The sequence below is a fragment of the Otolemur garnettii genome, unplaced genomic scaffold, assembly GCF_000181295.1.
Source record: "Otolemur garnettii isolate 467f Iridium unplaced genomic scaffold, OtoGar3 scaffold00007, whole genome shotgun sequence".
Taxonomy (NCBI): domain Eukaryota; kingdom Metazoa; phylum Chordata; class Mammalia; order Primates; family Galagidae; genus Otolemur; species Otolemur garnettii.
In genome coordinates, this window is record NW_003852402.1 from 7078225 (window position 1) to 7092472 (window position 14248).

The 14248-nt window shown below is 54.2% G+C and overlaps 1 protein-coding gene and 1 pseudogene across 1 annotated transcript in view; one reads left to right on the forward strand and one right to left on the reverse strand.

The window, feature by feature from the left end:
* Positions 1-1004: 1004 nt before the first annotated feature.
* Positions 1005-14248, reverse strand: part of ZC3H7B (zinc finger CCCH-type containing 7B) — a 52179-nt gene continuing 38935 nt past the window's right edge. Inside the window, exons 15-23 of the mRNA XM_003783164.3 lie at positions 13011-13111; positions 11827-12008; positions 9101-9186; positions 5366-5499; positions 5097-5202; positions 4877-4985; positions 4449-4582; positions 4192-4355; positions 1005-3861 (exon numbers count right to left, since the gene is read on the reverse strand). Of these exons, the coding sequence (XP_003783212.1) occupies positions 3615-3861; positions 4192-4355; positions 4449-4582; positions 4877-4985; positions 5097-5202; positions 5366-5499; positions 9101-9186; positions 11827-12008; positions 13011-13111 (1263 nt within the window). The 3' untranslated portion in view covers positions 1005-3614. The remainder of the gene's footprint in view (positions 3862-4191; positions 4356-4448; positions 4583-4876; positions 4986-5096; positions 5203-5365; positions 5500-9100; positions 9187-11826; positions 12009-13010; positions 13112-14248) is intronic.
* Positions 8066-8628, forward strand: LOC100961796 (annotated as a pseudogene).

The following is a 14248-nucleotide window of genomic DNA, read 5'->3' on the forward strand; positions in this document are numbered from 1 at the left end:
AAAAAAAAAAAAAAAGGTTAACAAACATTAGTCAAGCATCTGAGCACCCACTGTATATTTGGCCCAAATGACTACATCTTCAGGCAATCTCAGGCTGTAAACCTCTGTTTTGGGGCCACTCCACACTGCGGTTTAAGGCTGTCTGGAGAAAGCTTGCTTGTGAGCATGTGTGGCCACCCCCCACAGGATGCCCCTTCATTGCCTGCAACTACGCAGTCCAAGAGACTTGAAAAACTACCTCCCAGCCTAGCAGATGCAGGTGAACCTTTTTTTTTTTTTAAGAGACAGAATCTCAGTTTGTTGCCCTTGGTAGAGAGCTGTGGCGTCACAGCTCACAGCAACCTCCAATTCCTGGGCTTAGGCAATCCTCTTGCTTCAGCCTCCTGAGTAGCTGGGACTATAGGCAGCCGCCTCAACGCCCAGCTATTTTTTGGTTGCAGTTTGGCCGGGGCCAGGTTTGAACCTGCTACCTTCAGTATATGGGGCCGGCACCCCACTCACTGAGCCACAGGTGCCGCCCGAGAACACTGCTTCTTTTAAAGATGAGAAAATTGGGCCCACATGACTTCAGTTGGGGTTTTAGTTGGGATCATATGCCAAGGCATGGTGTGACCCCTAGCCTTCCTGGAAGAGCCACATCCAGAAAGGGCACAGAGGCAGGCCTCCAAGACCTGCACTAGGGAAAGCAGGACAGTGTGGGCACCACGGGACTGCCCCTTTTGAAAGGTTGTGAGCAGGCAGGCTGCAGAAGAGCAAGCAAAGGGTGGCTGTTGGGAACACTTGTACACAGGACAGCCTGTCTCTGGCAGATGAAGTGCTGCCTGAGCCAGGGTTAGCTGGGTCTTTGTATACACAGGGACACAGTCCTGCCCCTCACCCCTTGGAATGTCCACCTGGGATGAAGCCAGCGCCAGCCAGCTCTGCCTCTTGAGTACAGAGCAGCCAGAGCCTCAGGCACAAGTGCCAGGCGAGGAGGAACAGGAGTGACACCTTGGGGACAGAGGTCAAAGTGCACAAGTTTATTTTCTAGAACAAAGGCTAAAAGAAGCAGATTTCTTTCATTTTATTTTAAGAAGGACAAAAATTGTTATTAAAACATCTACATTATTATCAAGATACTAGACCTTATGAATATTTAATATTAAAGTGTGGTATTCTTAAATTTTTAATACACAGACATTTTAAAAGGACCATTAAATTGATTATTACCCAGCTGAGAAATGCAGCATCCCTCTCCACTCTATCCCACTCCGCTCACCATGCCATCCTGGCCCAGCCTGCTTGGGGTGGGCACAGGTCCTGATTCAATGCTCTGAGCTCCCCAACCAGGGGCCCTAGAGGGATCACAACATAGTTACCCTCCATATTAAAAGTATCTTCTTTACCCCCAGCTTCCTGCCCTGCCCCTTGGGGGGTCTAGCTCTGGCCAGGACAGGGAACCCCAGATCCCAAAGCCCCCTAGACAGATGACAGGCTGAAAATGAAAACTCTATACTCTAATCCTATTCCTTTGGGGGGAGAAAAATACAAATCACTTTCTTTCCCTGAGCACTCCTGCTCTCTCCCTGCTAGACTGGGGGGGTCTGGGAAGCTATCAGGCAGAGCTGGGCCTGTATCACCTCCAAGCCATGGCTCAAGTCCCTGCCTCCTTCACAAATAGCCCAGTGACCCCAGAAGCCCCTCTAAATCACACAAGGATGGCTGCATTTTCTAGCCAAATTCTTTATCTTTAGCCTTCATTAGAAGTGATTCCGTGGATACCACACACATATATAATATTATATAGAGCGATATATTTAATACCTGTGTATATATGCATCACGGGGGCGACATATATACACACTAAAAACAAGGCTGGTGACAACAAACTGCAACACCACAGACCAGGGAAAACAAGTATCGTCGACACTCACGGCCACGACCCCCACTTGGGGTGCTCTCTCCTCCTCTCCAGCCATGCCGCCAGCACCCAAGCTCTGCAGTGCTGGCCTGTGAGGGCAGGGAAGAGGGAAGGGTACATGCCACAATTACTGGGAAGGGTCAGGCAGTGGCGCCAGAGGAGCGGGTCCTCTACAACCCCAGGCCCGGTCACTGTCAGCGCACGCTATCAATCCTTGATGGAGGAGAAGGATGGGACATTCCTTTCTCTGTCTCACCCCCCAGCCTTGGTCCCTGGTTTCTTCCGGGGCTGCCTCACTCCTTGTGCCAATGGTGTGGGGCATCTGGAATGTCAGGGGAGGCAGGGTAAGTTAGGTCTGGCCGGGGGGTGTGTTGGAGGAGAAGGTGCACACAGACACATCAGACGGGGCACAGAGGGGCCTTGATAGGTAGAGGCAGGGGCTGGTGGTCAGCTGGGGTCCCAGGCAGCTGGCACAGCTGGGGACCAGGGAGGGGCTGGGACAGACGGTCGTCACCATGTCTTGGTCGAAGGGAAAGGATCACACTGGGTCCCCAAGAAAGAGGGGCTGAGTCTCACCTGGGGTGGCCTATAGTACCAAAGGTAAAGCCCCTTTTTCTCCACATCCTCCAGGCTCCCACTCGCCCAACCCCATACCTCACTTAGAACCTGAGCTAACAGTGCCGTGCTCTTTGCCACCTCTCCTGAGGTGGACATGCCAAGTACTGTCTGCTGCTGTACTCCCCATGACCACCCCCAGGAGAGGACTGTCCCTCCACAGGAGCTGACATGCCCGGCTCTCCTCTGGGCCTCCCTCCCCAGTCCCTGGGCAGCGCTGCCTGGGACCCCAGCTGCACACTGAAGCAGAGACTGTCACAACCCCGCTGAGAAGCTCAAAGGCTTCAGCCAACAACTGGCATGGAGTCTTTTGACCACGTTTTCATTCCAGCTCAGCTTCATACTGGGAGCCTGGGCAGATCCCTCTTCCCTTCTAAGCCTCTGTTTTCCTATCTACAAAATGGGGTCTGGGCTGGGTCATGTCTGCCGGTGCCGAGGATTTGCAATCTACATTCACTGGCCCAGGAGGAGCTGGGCTGGGGTGGCAGCTCATAAACAGGCCCTAGACTCCTTACTCAGCCTCTGAGGTCATCTAGCCTACTCCTCCCACCCTTCTAACCATAGGGGAAACTAAGGCCCCGAGGGGGAAGTGACCAATACAGTGTCCCCAGCTCCATCCTGGGGCTGCATTTTAAAGCTAATCAGGGCATCTTGCCCTCTGCTGTGTCCTGATCTGCCCTCCCTGGGGAGGCAGGGAGAAGGACCCTCCTGCTGCAGATTCAAGTGGGGACCCTAGACTCCCCAGCCCTGAGCTTTGGGCCCCTTTAGGAGCAGACAGAAGTTAAAGCTGTAGGCTGAAGCTGGAGGGGTGGCCAAGCCCCTCTTTCCCCAACCAGGAGAGGCATGGGGGTGGGGGAGAGTCTGCCCAGGTTTCAGCAGGACGAGGACCCTGGGAGCCTGGAGGCTGCAGCATGTGCCCCTGGGTATGCACACTGGGGCATGGAGGCAGAGAGGATGGCCGGGGTCCCCCCAGGGGCTGGGGGCTGCCTGAGGAGGGCGGCCCCCACCCCCAGCTGCCTGCCCTGGCCCTTCTATCAGGCCCTCTGTCCCCACCCCCACCCCCAACCCCAGGACTTCACCCATGGCCCAAGACCTGGCCCTATTCCCCAGTGGTGGCAGCAGCAGGAGGGGCTTCTGGGGTGGCACCAGCAGTGTTCCCATCCTCTTGCAGCAGGAAATTGTATTTGCCAAAGTCGTCATCCCGTGGGCACAGAAGCATGTCCTTTCGAGCCTTAGCCAGCTTCTGCTTCAGCACCTCACGCCGGTCCAGCCACTCGTTGAGCTCCTCCTGTCCATGGGCGCAGCGGCACTTGTCCCCGTCCGGGCAGGCCTTGCCCTTCTGGAGCCTGTGGGTGGCGGGAGGCTCACTGCCTAAGCTCTGTGCCCTTCCCACCCCAGGTATGGGACCTCAGGTCGGCCACTTGACCTCCCCTAAGGCAGGCCTCTCTCTGGGCAGCTTTGGTCCCAGCTCAGGAAAACCTGATGTTCTGGGCCTCTCTGGGACCTGCCCTTCCAGCACTCCCCTTCCCCACTCCCAAGCTATACCCACACCCAAGATCCTCCTCCCCCAGCACACCCTCTTCTGGCCAAGGGGCACCAGGGCTGGCCACCACCTCTAGCCACTATCCCTCAGGCCCGTCCCATGTCCCACCAGGCCCTGCCCTCCTGGGGAGCACCTGTCGCAGAGTCGGAACTCGCCCATGGGGAAGCGGTAGGCCCAGCCGCTGGCGTCGCTGTCGGACGTGAAGACCTTCTCCTTGTGCTTCTCAGACTGGATGTGCTGCTGCCACTGCTTCTTGCTGTTGCTGTTCTTGCCACAGAGCCAGCAGTGGTAGCCCATCTGGGAACACAGCCACCATGAGTGCCTCTGCGTCCACACATCTGCCTGGACCTCGCCCAGGCTGTTCTCAGGCACGTAGGGGTGGGGTGTTACCATGATGTCAGCGTAATCCGTGGGCATCTGGATCTGCTTCTCTCCTTCCCGAGAACTGATTGGGGTCCCTTCTCCAGGCTTCCCAGGGTTGTGTTTTTTCAGCCACATGTCATAGGTCTGCTGCATGTCCAGGACTGGGCAGGAGACAGGGGACAGAGTACCTGGTAAAGGGGGCTTCCCATTCATCCTGCCCCATGATCCCTGCTAGATTTGGGAGCCCTGGGCATCCCAGGCCCTGCTGATGGGCTGCCTGACCCCAGGGCCCAGCCAACTATAGGCCCAGCAAGGACACAGCCTGGTACTGATAGAGAGGGGCTCAGGCAGCAAAAGGGGGCACAGCAGGTACCCTTGGGCCCGCTGCTGGATTGAGGTGTCCAGCAGTGAGGAACCGCCAGAGGTGGCCCACCCTGCTCAGGCTGCCCACTCACTCTTGTTCTCCTTCATGAACGTCCACATGTCCCTTTCCTCGGGGCTGTGTGCAAAAGAGCAGTTCCCCACGTACTGGCACTTGCGGCCGTTCTGCGCGTGGATGCAGAGCTGTGGAGTGGGTGTGGGTAGAGCCTGCTGAGTCCCGCTGGACTGTCACTGCCTTGGTGCATGGGCAGCCCTGCTAGGACCCCACAGCCCTGTGCCCACCCCTGCGCTCACATCGTATTGCTGTGGGAAGTTGCGAATGGATGGCAGTGGCCTCACTGACACCCATTTCCTCTTGGCTTTGGACATCACTAGAAGGACCCGACGCTCCTTTGTCCAGCTGTAAGACAGAGAAAGGAGCCAGTTGGGGAGAGGTCAGGGCACAGCCTCAGGGCTATATGGCCTCCACAAAGAGTCCTGGCCTCTCTGTCTCTTGAGCTCCACACTGTGCTACCTGGTTGGGGCCCCATCCTGCCCGCATCCCTGCCTGGTGCCCAGCTCACCAGTGTCGGGCCTTGGCACTGCAGTACTTGAGGTCCTTGTCGGGCTCTACCACCTGCCCGTTCCTCCAGCACTGGCCACACACAAACTTCATCTGCAGATCGAAGGTGCTGGGCCCATGTGCTCTTGGGGTACCCTGTTGAGCAATGGGGAGAGTGGGTGGTGAAACTGTAGGCACCAGGCCAGAGGCCCTGGGGTGGCTTCTGGGAGAGCTGGGGCTGCACAGAGCCTTGGAATGGGCTGGCCCCCTCCCTGGTACTACTAGCAGACCTCTTAGTGAACGGGGCTCCTGACTCCTGAATGGGTACTCTTTGGGCCTTCTCTGCTGCTCCCACCTCGCCTCACCTCGCCCCTCGCAGGCCTGCTCTGTGGAACCACCGCATCTCCCAGGGCAGAGCAAGCTACATCACACCTCCCTGTCTTTGCGCATGCTGTTCCCTCTGCCTGGAATGCTCTTTCTCCAATCTTTATCCAGCTTGTTCTAGAATATGTCTTCCAAAACTCAGCTCACATGTCACCTCTTGCAGGAAGCCCCCTTGGATCTCATCCAAGTCATAGCTGCCCATTCTAGGAGCTTCCATAGTCCCTTATCTGCTTATGGGTGCTGGGCCTGGGCAGGCAGGCACGGCTTCAAAAGATAGGCAGTGGGACAGATATCTGGGCAACCCTGGACTCTGGCCCCTTCCTCTGGGTCAATGTCCCACCAGTCTCTTAGATCCCACACACCATGTCCCTACCCTGACCTCTGTACCAATCTTTACCTTGTGGGTAGAGGGCCAGCTCTTCTATACCCCTGGGACAGGCTGGGGCAAGAGGTAGGAAAAGTGCTTACCCAGCCTTGCCCTCTCCCAGCTCTGCTGGCCAACCTGTTGCTCTGTGAACCTGCCACCTGTCCCCTTCTCCTCCTGTAAACTAGAGCCTCCTCGTTCTCCCAGAGCCTCAGGCACAGAATCATCCCTCACTCTTTCAGGCTGGTGGATGAGTCTCCTACCATGAGAGCTCCTCTAGGACAGGAGCTGTGGCCCACTCCCCTCTGTCCCCAGCATTGCCCAGCTCAGAGCTGCATTGCTGACAGACCCCTGGCCTGGCACCGGACACCTCTCAGGCTAGCTCAGCCCCAGGGCAGCACATGTTTCATCCCAGTAACAAGGTAAAGTCACACCTTTAGGGCTGGGACTCACATGAGCAGAAGCAGGCAGGAGCTATATCCACAGGACTGCTGGTTTCTGGGTGTTCCCCTGGACTCTCATAAGAAGTGTGAGAGGAAGGCACAGGTGGGCGAGTGGGGCACAGGGGTGCAGCGGCTTAGCTGCTGCCCTGCTGGAGGCCACTGCTCCAGGGTGTGGTTTCACCAGCTCTGTGCCACAGCCCTGGCTGCACAGAAATAGGCAAATGGTGTAGGGACAGCACCTCTCCTCACACTGGACAGAAACTTGTGCTCCTTGGTAGAATGGCACTGATGAGGCATGAGCTGATTCTGTCCCGGCATCTCCTCCATGGCTACGTTGTGCCACTGGCCCCACCCTCTGGATGGCAGACCAGCAAGAAGCCTCCTGCCTGGGCCACAGAAGCCCTGTTCTCAAGCCAGGCCAAGCATGGCATCTTGGGTGGGCAGGGTGGGGCCCTTGGCAACAGGAGGAGGATGAAGCCCCTCATGGCACCCTTGGGCATCTAGGCCTACACTCGGTTCCTGGGTGACCCTGGCAGTATCACTGAGCAGAAGTGAAGGGGGCATGGTCAGAGGGAAAGAAAGTGTCAAAGATTCAATAAAGAGATGGGGTCTCACTATGTTGCCCAGGCTGGTCTTGAAATCTTGGGCTTAAGTGATCTTCCCATCTCAGCCTCCTAGGCAGCTCGGATTGCAGGCATGAGCCACCTGCCTCCCTTAGCTGGTGTTCTCTCTCTCTCTCTCTCAGTATGTATGTATATACATATATATTTTTTTCTCTCTGTGTGTATGTGTGTATATATATACACATACATACACTTTTTGTTTTTGAGACAGAGTCTCATTCTTGCCCTCGCTAGAATGCCATGGCATCATCACAGCTCACAGCAACCTCAGTCTCCTGGGCTCAAGCCATCCTCTTGCCTAAGCCTCCTGAGTAGCTGCGACTACAGGTGCCTGCCATAACACCCAGCTAGTTTTTCTCTTTAGTAGAGATGGGGTCTCTGTCTTGCTCAGACTGGTCTCAAACTCCTGAGCTCAGGCAATCCACCTGCTTCAGCCTCACAGAGTGCTAGGATTACAGGCATAAGTCACTGTGGCTGGCCAGTGGAGGCACTTTTAACCAAGTTACCAAAGTTTAATCGAAGTGTCACACTGGTAATGGACCACACTGAGATGACATGCCTCTTGACATGTGAGCTGAGCAGGACGTGACACCACCTCTTTGGATTTTTACAAAATACTCAGCTCCTCGAAAATGTCATTGCCATGGAAGACAAAGACAAAGGACTGTTCTAGATTAAAGGAGACTGAAGAGACACAACAGAATGCAGTTCATGAGATCTGAATAACGCTGCCATCTCAGTGTTAATTCCATGATGGTGATAACCGTGCTGTAAGAGTGTCCTCATTTGAAGAACATATATAATGGGCCTGGCCTGGTGGTTCATGCCTGTAATCCTAGCACTCCGGTAGGCCGAGGCAGGTGGACTGCTTGAGCTCAGGAGTCCCAGACCAGCCTGAGCAAGAGTGAGACCCTGTCTCTACTAAAAATAGAAAAACTCTCTTTTGTCTTGGCCGCCAACATGCCATCCAGACTGAGGAAGACCCGGAAGCTTCGAGGCCAAGTGAGCCACGGCCATGGCTGTATTGTCAAGCACAGGAAGTACCCAGGAGGCCGAGGTAATGCTGGTGGCATGCATGATCACAGGATCAACTTCGACAAAAAACACCCAGGTTACTTTGGGAAAGTTGGTATGAGGCATTACCACTTAAAGAGGAACCAGAGCTATTGCCTAACTGTCAACCTTGATAAATTGTGGACATTGGTCAGTGAGTAGACACGGGTAAATGCTGCCAAGACAGGAGTTGCTCCCATCATTGATGCAGTACAATTGGGCTACTACAGAGTTCTGGGGAAGGGAAAATTCCCAAAGCAGCCAGTCATTGTGCAGGCCAAATTCTTCAGCAGAAGAGCTGAAGAGAAGATTAAGGGTGTTGGAGGGGCTTGTGTCTTGGTGGCTTGAAGCCACATGGAAGGGAGGGTCATTAAATGCTATTTCCTTGTGGAAAAAAATAATAAAAAAATAGAAAAACTAACTGGAGTTGTGGTAGATGCCTGTAGTCCCAGCTACTGGGGAGGTTGAGGCAAGAGGGTAGCTTGAGCCCCAGAGTTTAAGGTTGCTGTGAGCTATGATGCCACAGCATTCTACCAAGGGTGACAAAGTGAGACTCTGTCTCCAGAAAAAAAAAATACAATGAAGTATTTAGGGGTAACAGAACATCATAACTGCAGCTAACACTCACATGGTCCAGAGAAACAGAAACAAGTGTATATTTACGTACGCAAATGTCTATGTGTATACACACACCACACATACATACATATACACAAGACAAATGAGCTTGGACTGTGGTAAAGTAACTTCTGAGGAATCCAGTAAAGGGTACACATGAATTCTTTGCAGCATTCCGATAACTGTCCGGTACATAAGAAATTATGTTAAAGTGAAGGGATGGGACAGCTTGTGGGGCCTGCCACTGCCCTATGCTCACCCCAGGGCCTTACCAAGCTGCTGCTGGCCTTGCCCGCATGGGCCTCCATCTGTTGCCAGTACTTCTTAGATTCCTGAACAATGTCTTCGTGGGTCATGCCTAGGGAGGGTGGGAACAGACACAGGTGTCCTTGAAGAGTTCAGGGAGGAGAAAGGCAGGGAGCTCAAAGTGCCAAGACCGCTCAAGGCTCAGATGGAGGAACCCCATTCTCCAGGTAGGTCCCATCACAGTACAACACAGGGTGCAGAGAAACCACTTTGATCATCTACAAAATGAGAACAAATTCTCTCATAGGCAGTGAGAGAATTAAATAAGGCCAAGAGAGGGAAATGCAGTCAAAAGATATTAGCTCTGTGCCAGGGAGTAGGACTCTGTCACTGCCATGCCCATGTCCCCCTTTCCTGACCCTGTCTCCCCCATCAGGGCCTCAGGCCTGGAGCCTGTTTAGTAGCTGTTAGCCTCCTAGTTTCAGGACTCTGTGCCTGCCCAGCCCAGCTCATCAGCTCATCATCACACATAGCTCTTGCTGCCAGTCCCTGAAGGGCAAACACCTCAGCCTGTGGCCTGGATTATCCCAGTCTGATCCCCACCAGCCTCAGCCTGCTGCCTCTGAGCCCAGCCTTCAAGGTGCAGTTCAGCACCTCTTCTGAGAAGCCTGCCCTTCTCCTAATTCCCACTGTCTTCCTAGGGCCCTTCCCACTTGGGGTTCTCTGTCCACCTCCTCCTCTGGAAGCTGCTCATCAGAGCTTACTCTGGGCGACATGCTGCACTTGACCTCTAGTACCGACCTCTCCTATCCTATCAGACCCCCAATTGGGCCACCTGCTCTATGTCTCCTGAGTCCACCAGGCGGCATAGACTGCCCATGTTCCACCCTGAGCCCTGACGTCAGCCCCAGCCTACTCCTCCTATGGCCTTCTCCTAATTCTTAGAGCATGGCAGCCCCATTCTTCCAGTTACTGTGACCCCAGAGTCGACCTTTTTTTTTTTGGAGACAAAGCCTCAAGCTATCCCCTTGGGTAGAGTGCCATGGCATCACAGCTCACAGCAACCTCCAACTCCTGGACTCAAGCGAGTCTCCTGCCTCAGCCTCCCAAGTAGCTGGGACTACAGGCGCCCACCACAACGCCCGGCCATTTTTTTTGGTTGCAGCCATCATTGTTGTTTGGCAGGCCCGGGCTGGGGATTCGAACCCGCCACCTTAGGTGTATGTGGCTGGCGCCTTAGCCATTTGAGCCACAGGCGCCAAGCCCAGAGTCGACCTTGACACTGTCATTTGTCTCATACTTCCCGTCTGGTCCATCAACAAATCTTTTTGGCTCCACCATCAAAATACACCCAGAATCTGACCACTTCTCCCACCTCACCACCACCACCTGGCTGGAGCTGCCCTCCTTGGACTCCTGGAGCTACCTTTGCCCCTCTGTGCTCCACTCAGCAGCCAGAACAACTTTGACAAATTCCGATCAGATCATCTGACGCATAATTAACCCTGTTCTAATTATGGCATAGCATGCCATAATTAGAACAATCCCAACTATTTCTACTTGTAGCCTCGAGACTTATACATCCAGGTCCCTGCTGACCTCTCAGGCCTCAAACATCCCCTTTCCCCTGCGCCTCCGTTCACTAAGCTGCTGTACTTCATGGACAGGCTTTCTGTATGGAGCCCTGTGCCCCCCTGCCTGAACGTGCTCCTGCCCTTCCCTGCTTGAATGTGTCACCTTCTCAGAGGACTTCTTTGGCTATCTTCCCTCAAATGCTCCACCTAAGTCCTTTTCTTTTGAGACACTTTGTTGCCCTGGGTAGGATGCCATGGCATCATAGCTCACTGCAACCTCAAACTCTTGGGCTTGATCGATCTTGCCTCAGCCTCTCGAGTTGGGACTACAAACATCCAGCTAGTTTTCCTATTTTTAGTAGAGAGGGGTCTTCCTCTTGCTCAGGCTGGTCTTAAATCCTGAGCTCAAGCAATCCACCTGCCTCAGCCTCCCAGAGTGCTAGGATTACAGGCGTGAGCCACTATGGCCAGCTCTGAGTCCCTCTCTGTCCACTACTCTGCTTACTTTTCCTCATAGCATTGGTGCTCAGCAGAAACTGTATCGCTGTGTTTCATGACTCTGAGAAGACAATGATTGTTAGATGTAATGCATTTTTTTATGTCCCTTTCAACACACAAAATGCTGCCAACTGAATTATGACAAGCAGAGGGGGAACTGTGCTTCCTAGGTCAGGTGGAATACAGGATTCTTTTACCTACTTGCACACTGTCTTGCTTACCCTTCTAAATGTGAGTTGAGTTCTCTAAGAGTAAGGGCCTTGACTAGTGCATGGCTGAGTCCAGTAAATCCCCAGTAGATGAGGCAGTGAACACCTTTTCATCTCGGTAACAGCTCAGTAAGGCAGCCACTAGGATCTGCCCTTCCCAGGTGAGTAGACAGAGGATCAGAGAGGGGAAGGGACTTGTTCACGGTCACCCAGGCAGCAAGTGGAGGAACTGGGTCAGGAGCCCAGATCTCCCTTTCCCACCTCCATGCTTCCCTAGCAGTGCCCAGATAGGGAGAAACCCAGAATCTTCCGAGCCCGGAGGCTCCCTGAGAGCAAACCTTTGGCTCTGTGATGTCTGGGATACAGCAGCCCCTCTAGGAAGCCCGTCTCTCAGTGCCATCCTCCCCTGAACTCTCTTTAAGTCCCTTCCACTGGCTGCAGGGCCTTGTCACCCCCTGGCCTGCATCTCACCTGAGTACTGTTGCAGCAGCCAGACCTTGAGCTCGATGAAGCTGTGGGCAAAGTGGCAGCTGTCCTCACGCAGGCAGCCGTAGCGCACCTCATGGCGGCACACGTCGAACTGGAAGTGCTCCTGGAACTGGCGGATCTTGGAGTACTTGAGGGCGGTGGAGCGGACGATGTGCACCAGGCACCTGGCAGGCAGGGGGAGTGGGCAGGGGGCAGAATGTAGTCCACAGCCCCCGAGACCCCCACCCTCCTGGTAGGGCCACCCTTTCCAGTGCTGGGCTTCTCCCTGGGCCCTTCTGACCTATTAATTGACTCCAGAACACAAACAACATGTTAGGGAAGACACGGGTCTCATGCTCAGGTAGTCTGGGTCCCAGCTCTGTTTTACTTGAGCCCCTCACCTCAGGATTTGACCTGGGACTGACTCAAAGATGGAGTTGTCAATGGAGAAGGGCACCAGACCCTACCCTCCGTAAGGTCAAGGGAAGGGTGTGCCCGTGGGTAGCAGGAGGGGTGTTTCTGGCATGATGTTCCAAACCCAGCACCGAACCCAGAGGAATAGTAATCAAGCACCTCATCTGGGCACGGAATCTTAACTGCCCTCACTACCATCCTAAGAGATCAGATCATCATCAACCTTTCTGATGAGGAAACCAGGGCTACAGCAGCTGGAGGACACATAATAGACCATTGGCAGGGCCAGGAATTGGACCCAGGTCTGTCCAGGGCCCAGGCTCCATCATCTACTGGGGCAGAGCCAAGGGGAGCAAGATAGAGCAAAGGTGGGTACACTACACCTGCACCAGTGCCTCCTCACTGCCTGACACTGGCGTCACAAGGTGGGGGGTGCCAGGCAGGAGTCACTGACTGGGTACCCATCTGCCTGTTGAGTAAGCTACTTCCAAGCATCAGCTTTTTTCTCTGTAAAACAGGGACAGTAACTCCTCCTTCAAGGGACGGCTGAGATAATTAAAATACCCAAGGCAAGCTTAGAATATAATAAATGCTCAATAAATGCGGTTCTCATCATTTCCAGGTGGAGGCTGGGTCTGAGTCCCCAGTTCTGCTCCCTGCCTTGACACCTGAGATCTACACTTTGGCACTAGCCTTTCCCCAGACATCTGGCTGCCTTGGGGGGACCCTCCACCCACCCCCAGACCCCAGCCTGGGCTTTGGGTCCTGCTCACTTGTTGTTGTAGAAGCTGTGCTTGGCAGCCAGGTTGGAGCAGACAGACGGAGAGTCCTTGGTGCCTTTGCTGATGATCCGAGGTTTACTGTCAAAGCAGATCTGCCCAGGAAGGGGGTAGGTTGGGACTCTGCATGGCCACTTGGGAAGGGGGTGGGCTGGGTCCCTGTAAGCCTTGTCCTGGGTCAGGGGAGTGAGGAAGGGAATCCCAGGGCCTCTGGCTCTAGCTTATGGATGACCTGGATCTTGGCACCCTCTCTGTCCTCCCTCTCTGATCCCACACTCCAGATGCTTAGGGCAAGGGCTGTTTCATGCCTCTGAGCCTGTTTCCTCTAATGTAAGCCAGGGGTGACTACACTTGCTGTGTCTCACAGGTTCACTGTGAAGTTCAAAAAACAGACAAAAAGGAGCTGCAGGTGCTTTGTAAATTAGAATTCCCAGGCCAACTGCTCCAAGAGGAGTCAGCCTTGGTTCTCCTGCTCTAAGAGTCGGGGTATAGGCTGGCTGTGCAGTGGTTCAGGGCTGAGCTAAGTTGCACCAAACCCTCCAGCAATCTGCACCTGGAGCCCTTGCTCCATGGACATGCATATGACACTGCTCCTGCCCTCAACATTTTATGACTGGGGTAGGAGGGCAAGTCCCAAGTTCATAGAAGGAGTCAGGCCGGGTCTTCAGTGACAGCCCTGGGAGGGAATTAACAACACTTAGTGGAGCTGCTAGGATCAGAGCTGAGCCTGTGGGTCTGAGACCCAGAAACACAGGCGAGCACTCCAGGGAGAGGCATAGCCAGGAGGCAGGCAGGGAAGTGCAGTGGGCACTGAAGCCAGCCCAGCTGGAAACGATAGTGTGAGGAGATGTGAAATGCAAGGCCGTGGACACTGTGCTGGGGATGGCTGAGCAGTGCCAAATGCATCGTACCTATAACAAGGGATTCAGGGGTGGCTTATGTCTATCTGGATCACAGGACCTGGCTGTGAGGACCACCATGGCTGCTGGTACTCAGGAGGTAGGCATTGGGCCTAGGGCCACTGCTTGGGTATTATGGTTTTTTTTCTTTTGAGACAGAGTCTCACTGTCACTCTGGGTACAGTGCTGTGGTGACATAGCTCATAGCAACCTCAAACTCTTGAGCTGAAGCAATCCTCTTTTTTTTTTTTGAGATGGAGCCTCAAGCTATCCCCCTGGGTAGAGTGCCATGGCATCACGCTTACAGCAACCTCCAACTCCTGGGCTCAAGCG